The 7,704-nt window shown below is 51.7% G+C and overlaps 1 protein-coding gene across 1 annotated transcript; it reads right to left on the bottom strand.

Moving 5' to 3' along the window:
- Positions 1 to 1,365: 1,365 nt before the first annotated feature.
- Positions 1,366 to 7,186, bottom strand: CRYBA4 (crystallin beta A4; the record flags this gene model as incomplete). Its single annotated transcript, XM_079150642.1, has 5 exons — positions 1,366 to 1,513; positions 2,655 to 2,797; positions 4,574 to 4,715; positions 6,303 to 6,421; positions 7,148 to 7,186. The coding sequence occupies 5 exons, from the start codon at positions 7,184 to 7,186 to the stop codon at positions 1,366 to 1,368; spliced, it is 591 nt and encodes a 196-aa protein (XP_079006768.1).
- Between the last annotated feature and the right edge of the window lie 518 nt (positions 7,187 to 7,704).

Below are 7,704 nucleotides of genomic sequence, written 5' to 3'. Positions count from 1 at the left end.
AATCTGTCAGGAAGATAGTGATCATCAATAAATGTACACCTAACAATAGAGCTTCAAAATTCTTGAATGAAAAGTAGCTAAAATAGATAACGGTAAAAGAAGATAAATCCCAATCGTAGTAGGAGATGAATAGCCCTCCCTGCATAATTGACAAAATTCGATTTTAAAAAAATAAACAAAGATAAAGAAAAATCTAATCAACTGCCAACCGACTTGACCTGACATTGAAAGAACACTAACTCACGATAGAACATAGTTTTCAAGTTCACCTCCTAGTCCATCAAAGATAGACTATAAACAGCAGTAAAAGAAGTCTCAATTCATTTCCAAAGAGTGAGATCTTACAGAATATGTTCTCTGACAACACTGGATTTTTTAAAATTAATAAAAATAGGGCTGGAGTTTAGCGCAATGGTAGAGCGCTTACCTGGCAGACACACAGCCCTAGGTTCAAACCTCAGCACTATTTTAAAAATTAAATAAAAATAAAGTATCTAGAAAATTCCAGAGCCTTTAGAACTTAGATAACACACCTGTAACGAGACATAGTGGTGCATGCCTGTAATATCTGCTACCTGGGAGGCTGAGGCAGGAGGATCACAAGTTCAAAGCCAGAGTTGGCAATTTAGCAAGACCCTGTCTCAAAACAAAAAAGAGAGGCTGAGGGTGTAGCTCAGTGGTAGAGTGCCCCTGGGTTCAATCCCCAGTACCAATGAAAGAAAGCAAGGAAAGAGAGAGAGAGAGAGAGAGGGAGGAAGGAGAGAGAGAGAAAGAAGAAAGAAAGAAAGAAAGAAAGAAAGAAAGAAAGAAAGAAAGAAAGAAAGAAAGAAAGAAAGAAAGAAAGAAAGAAAGAAAGAAAGAAAATACATCTTTAAATAACCCATGAGTCAAAGGAAAAAATATGTCATAAGAGAAACTAGAAAATATCAAACTGAATGATAGTGAAAACATATCAGATTAGAATGTTGAGAAAGCAGCTAATACCGCAGGGACCTAAAACTAAAGACCCAAGAGTCTACCCTTAAAAAAGCCAGAAAATTAAAGACAAAGTAAACCTGAAAGAAATAAAAGAAAGGAAATAGGAACGTGAAAAATAAAAGGCACAGACCAATCACTAAGAAAATGCAGAAAGCTAAAAGTTGATTCTTTGAGATTAGTCAAATTGAAAAGCACGGCTAATCGTGGACCTTCTTTTCTTTTTTTTTTATTACTTTGAGTTTTTTGTGCTGACTGTGCATGGACTGGCTGACACGGGTGCTGGGTTCACGGGGTTCGGAGGGGAGGCAGAAGAAGAGGCCGCAGCAGCGACCAGAGCTATGCCATTACAGACACGCACGCATGCGCTCTTCCGCGCCGGGCGCCCGCTCACTGCTGGATCCTGCGAACGCTCTGCACCTGGAAGGTCTGGGCATGGGAGCCCCACTCCCGGAAATGCTTATAGTCGCCCGAGTGGTGATCACTTTCCAGCACATATTGAAAACCTCGGTATCCAGGAAACTGAGAGCAAACCCAGCTAGAAAAAGAGAGAGACAGTTACCCTACAGAGAGGCACCAGCGCCCTCATCAGACAGGGTGGGAGAGAGCCACGCTGCAAACGCAGCCCAGCCATCCCCGCCTTACTTCATTGCCCTGGAGGGGCCACCCTCGACACTGGGCCTTTGATCATGCTGTGTCTTCGCCTGGCCCAGTTTTGTGTGTCCTTCCGATCCCAGTGTGACTCATTTCGTATCAGGGCCATCGGACCCATTCCCCAGCTCAGGCCACAGTCCCTGACTCTATTTTTGAAGTATTCGTATAATTTGAAGGTTATTTATAAAACGTCAGCCTCCCCTGCCACCAGGCAGGCTCCTCGTGTAGGGACGTGCGCATCTCACTGTCCCCAGGGCCCAGCCCCATGCCCGGCACACAGGAGGAGCCCCATAAATATTCTGCAAATGAATGAATAAGAAGTCCTGTCCTTTCCTCTCGCCTCTTACCAGGAGGCACTTCCAAGAACAGGGTTATTGTTTCAATTCACTGGTCCCCACAGTATTCAGGACAAGGACTGGTGTCTACTTTTTGAGCCCCGTTTTTTCTTTCTGTAACAGAGGGACTCATTCTCGAGAACCACACGGGGCCATGACAGTCAACGTGGGAAAACGGAGAGGCGGTCCGCCGTGAGCACGTGACCCAGCCTAGCCAATCAGAGCCTCCCATTCCTGTGGGCCTCCTGATTGGTTCAAAAGGGACCACATGACCTACGTTGGACCAATGAGCGTCTTTCCTGGACTCGGATGGAATCATTGAGAAAGGGAGCCCTGTTGCCCCGGGGCTGGAGCTACAGACTAAGCGGCCACCGTCGCCTTCACTTGGGAGGAGCTCATCCGAGAATATGGCCACACTGAGGCGGCCAGAGCAGGAGCAGGGAAGGCAGCTCCGTCCTCCAGTGGTGCCTGAAGCCAATTACGGGGGCCCCTGAACATTCTTTGGGTTTAAAGAAGTTTGGTCCGGGTTTCCATCAGCTGCAACCCCATACATCTGCCTGGTGCCTCCTGGGCTCCCTGTTCTCCGCTGGATGTGGCACCAGCCCCCCCGCACACAGTTTTCACAGGAGGTGTCCGTCCTTCCCGACCTCCTCTCTTTGCCCTGCCACGTGGAGCCGTGGACACACTTACGCCCCAGAGTGGACGTGGAAGGAGCCCACTTCATTGCCGTCCCAGCCCATGGCCTGCAGGGAGGGATAGTCGTCGCTCAGCTCTCCTTTCCTGCCCAGGAAGTTCTCCTGCTCGAAGATGGTCAGCCTCGAGTCGCGGTGGTTCTACAGGCACAGGGAACAGGGTCAGAAACCTGCCGGAAACCCAGGAGCCTCTGCCATGCCCCACAGCCTGCCCTGGGCTCCCAGCTCAGCCTTCTTAGCCAACCCATGGAAGGGCACCAAGGAACTGGGGAGCAGCAACCTTATAAGATATACATCATTCACCCTTCCAGAAGTTAGCCTTGCAGGAATTTCCACAAAGAGAACAATCGGAAGAAAGAATATTTGTCATTTAAAAAAAAAAAAAATCAACCTCAACCTGAATGTCCAACATTAGGGGATCAGATGGTAATCTAGGGTGTTGCATTATGGGTAAGAGGAAAGATGGGAACCTCTGAGTTTCAGTCCTGACTCTAGCACTTACCAGACGCTGAGCTTAGACGGATAACATGGTGTTTCTGAGCCTTCGTTTCCATAACTATAAGACAGAACCACCGCACCTACTGCTCAGAGTCATTTTCAGAGCTAGATAAAATCAGGTGTGGTGCACATGGAATGAAGGATTGGACTCATCACAGCCTGGCACAGGACATTGCATGCTCAGTGCCTCGGTCATTTGTGGAACACAGGAACCAATGGACTTCTTAACCACAGCATAGAATACTAGAGAGCAGTGAAAAAGGATGTCATAAATGAGATTTAAGTTCCCAGAAGGATGATTGTAATATCTTTGCCTAGTGAAAAAAGCAAAGACCTGAAGTTCCAGACCTGAAGTTCATGATGACTTCTATTTTGTTTTTATTTTTGGTGGTGCTAGGGGTGGAACCCAGGGCCTCGCACTTGCTAAGCATGTGTTCTACCCACTGAGCCACATCCACAGCTCCTATAATTTCTTTTCTTTTTTTCTTTTCTTTTTTTTTTTTTTTTTTTTTTTTGTACTAGGCACTGGACCACTGAGCCACACACACAGTCCTATTTTGTATTTTATTTGAAGACAGGATCTCACTGAGTTGCTTAGGGCCTTGCTTTTGCTGAGGCTGACTTTGAACTCATGATCCTCCTGCCTCAGCCTCCTAAGCTGCTGGGATGACAGGCAGGCGCCACTGCACCCAGCTTATAATTTTGTTTTTATAACAGAAATATGTTATAACAGAAATACGTTGATGATATAGGTAAGGAACAGATACAGGAATAGGTACAAGTATAGACCTGATGTAATCTGTCAGTCACCAACCAGAACAGGAAACATCTCCAGGACTGTGACAGTACGCTTCTGTCTCAGAGGTTTAATTGTTAGCAACTTATTCTCTTATTCTACCACATCAGGATTTTTCCCCTGAATTTTGAATAATAAATAAGGTGATTTATGCAACTCGAAATGAATGAAATTGTTTTGAAAGAAAACAAAATGTGACGTATCTTTCTGAGCCTCCTTTTCTCATCTGTAAATGGAGTAACTGCCCCCCTCCACCCTACTCCATAAATGGCAGCAAAATATAAAATCGGGAGGGCGTGGTGAGTTGGGAGTGGGGTGTGGCTTCCTTCCTCCCCACCCCCACTCCCACCCTCCCTACGCCTTCTCCCAGGGCCCCGAGTCACGAGGAGAGGGACATGGGTCCACAGGGGCTCACATCCTAACCAAAGCTGCTGGGAGTGGAGGGTATATGGCAGGGTCTGGCCAGGTGCCGTGTGTCCTCGTTCCCCAGGACATGGGGACTGGGATCTCATTTTAAGAAGAAGAGACTGAGGGTCAGAGAGGGAAGAGACGGCCCGCATCACATGACTTGATTCCCATGGGGAGGCTCAGGCCTCCCTGGGACCGGGGGCAGTGGGACTCACAGCGCAGGCCACGGGCCGGAAGGAGGTGAGCCTCTCGGCGGGGTAGGCCGTGTTGCCGCTCCAGGCGTCCCAGCACGGGTACTCGCCGCGCTCCAGCACGTACTGCTGCCCCTGGAAGCCGGCGTGCTCGAAGCCCACCCACCTGCGGAGAGACCAGGGCGCAGGGCAGGAGTGGGAGGCCAGGGACCTGGCATGCCCCAGGAGAGACTCGCCAGGGCCGGGAGGTGTCACCGTGGGGGAGGGACAGGCAGAGGCTGGGACGCTGCCAAACGTCCTGCAGGGCCCAGCAGGGTCCCCAGAACACCAGCAGCCCAGCGACGTGCGTAGTCCCGCAGGTAGGGGGACTGCTCCACGCAAGGGGCTCCGTGAACGTCCCAGGCTGACCTCAGTGGGGTCCCTGGTGACCCTGCCGGGACCTGGCAAGTGGGGCCGTCCTGTGTGGAGCCCTGAGCCGCCTCTGTCCACCCCACCCCGTCTCTTGCCATGGGCGTGGCTCCTGGGCTACCAGGTGCCCACCGCTCTGGTTGCCTGCCATCTGGCCCCTTCAGTTTTGTGTCCTCCTAAGGGAAAGAGACCCTGGAGGCAGGCAGGTGGGCACCCTCCTCTGCTGTCTGCATAGACCATGAAGGATCTGGATCTGCCAGGTTCTCCTCTTCTCTTCCCACCTGAGCCCCATGTGGTCATTTGTAGGAAGCAGAAGCTAGAGGACTAATCACCCGAGGCCACCTCAGCATCACTCACAGGTATAGCTCTAAGTGACTCGGGATCACATAAAGACCTTGTTCTCCTTCCAAGCTATTTTCCAACCCTCTAGAACCTTCTATCTACTATGATAGCCACTAGCCCCAGGCAGCTGATTACATTTGAACTAATAAATGAAAACTAACTAAAATAAAATAATTCAGGTCCTTTTTGGGGAGAGGGGCAGATATCAGGGATTGAACTCAGGGCCACTCGACCACTGAGCCACCTCCCCAGCCCGATTTCGTATTTTATTTAGAGACAGGGTCTCCCTGAGTTGCTTAGGGCCTCTCTAAGTTGCTGAGGCTGGCTTTCAACTCGTGATCCTCCTGCCTCAGCCTCCCAAGCTGCTGCGGTGACAGGCGTGTGCCACCAAGCCCAGTTATAATTCAGTTCAATTCAGATAGCCACACTATCCACATTTGAAATCCTTAGTGGTCACATGTGGCCAGTGTCTCTGAAATTGGGCAGTGCAGGTGGAGAACTTCATAGGGACAGAAAAGATGACAAAATGATGTTGGTCTACAAGTCTCAGTATGTTGTCACTGTGTTTCCCCCACCCCAACAGTTCACTAATCTCTTTCTATATGTCTCCAAAAAGATCCCCTGTAGTCTCTCAGACAATAGTATTTAGCTTAAAATTAATAACATTTTTTACTGTATTTTTATAGTTACTGCCTATTTTTGGTACATGATGGTGGCTTTCAATTTATGCCCAAAAGGGACATTTTTAGACTCAACGCTCAGTTCTAAGGATGGTGCCCCACAAAGCTGCCTCATCCAGCGGGCGGTGACTAAGCCAGTGACAGCTCTCCAGTTGTGCAGTGCACAACATGCATAACCTTGCAGGGCAGCCCTGCACCCTCCTCAGCACTAGTACAGTGAGAGCCTGAAAAGATAGGGCTGGCAGCATGTGGAAGTCCCAGCTCCCCTCTAGGTGCCTTTTGGTTCCCGCCCCCGCCCTGCAGTCAGAGCCCGGCAGACTCACGCCCCGCTCAGCACTTTCAAGGATCGCACGGTCTCGAAGCCCAGCTCCAGCACGCTGGGGCACTCGGCTGTGAACTCGTGCCGCCGGCCCTGGAAGCCCTCCTCATCCCACACCACCATCTGTGCCAGAAAGAAAGGCAGAGACGCCGGGCATCAGAATCCTGCAGCCCAGGGTCCCCGAAAGCACGGGCCCCGGGACTCCAGTCCAGGACCGATGACTGCCAGGCGGGAACGCAGCAGGACACTCTCCACACCCGAACCTCCGCGTGGAACCTCTGAGTTCTTAACGTGACACTTTTTCCCCACTAAACACAGACCGGATCGAAGAAATCCGGATGGAGATCTGTGACCAAATGATGCTGCCCCGGAAGGTCTCGGTGCCGTCACCGTGTCCCCTGCCCCGCAGCTTGCTCGTCTGTCTCTCTCCAGAAGGAGACCGCGCTGAGCCTCTCAGGCCACGCTCTTAGGCTCAACATCAGTAACGTTTTTGTTGTATTTGTGTAGTGACCCCCTCTCTTTGGTCAGCGATGTTGGCTTTCGATGTATGCCCCAGAGGGACGTTTTGAGATGACGGTCCCCCACAAAGCTGCCTCTTCCAATGGGCAGCAACGACCCTAATGGCAGCCAGAGACTGTGGCAGTTGAAGTCGGGAAACCAGAAGACCCAAGTTCAAGTTCGAGCTCTGTGTGTGACCTTGGGCAGGTCCTGCTGCTGTCTGAGCCTCTGCCGTGTCATCTGAGAACCCCTCCCCCAGGTGAGGTCAGCGGAGGTGGGAATGGGGGTCCCCGGGGTTTGGGGTTTAGCCCGTGTCCTCCCGCCGGGCCCCCCCCCGGGGCCTCTCCCTACCTTCCAGTGTCCCGCGGACTTGGTGCACTGCAGGGTCATGCTGGCCCCTTCCTAGGCAGGAGAAGAACAGGGTGACCATCCGCCCTCACCCCTCGGGAGCCCCGGGCCTCCGAGTCTCTCTGCGCTGTCTCATCTGCTCACTGTGGGACATTCTGTGGCCGGCTGGTGGAAGCCTCGTCCAGCGAGTGCCAAAGTCCTCAACCTGCATGATCCCTTCTAAAGGCGACCCCGCCCAGAGAGGCGGCCGTCGCGGTGAACACGGGGGAGACCCAGCCACGAGATTCACTGTTCTTAAATGAGGGTCACGGGACCCCGCCTGGGTGTTCGGGACGCCCGTTCCTGGTCAGGAAGGGGACGGCATTTGGGATGATACAGAGACAGCCATCCCAGGACTGGGGACCGGGACTCCCTCTCCCCGGGCTCTGATCCCACCCTGCCTCCAGTGGGGACTTACCGAGATGGGCCCAGAGAACATGTCAGAACTGGGACCAGCCCAGGTCAAGCTCTTATAGGCAGGGCAGGGAGAGAGGCCCCCCGGGGGGACAAAGCCCCGACTC

This window comes from Sciurus vulgaris (assembly GCF_902686455.1).
Source record: "Sciurus vulgaris genome assembly, chromosome: 8".
NCBI lineage: Eukaryota > Metazoa > Chordata > Mammalia > Rodentia > Sciuridae > Sciurus > Sciurus vulgaris.
This window is presented reverse-complemented; position numbering and strand designations above follow the sequence as displayed.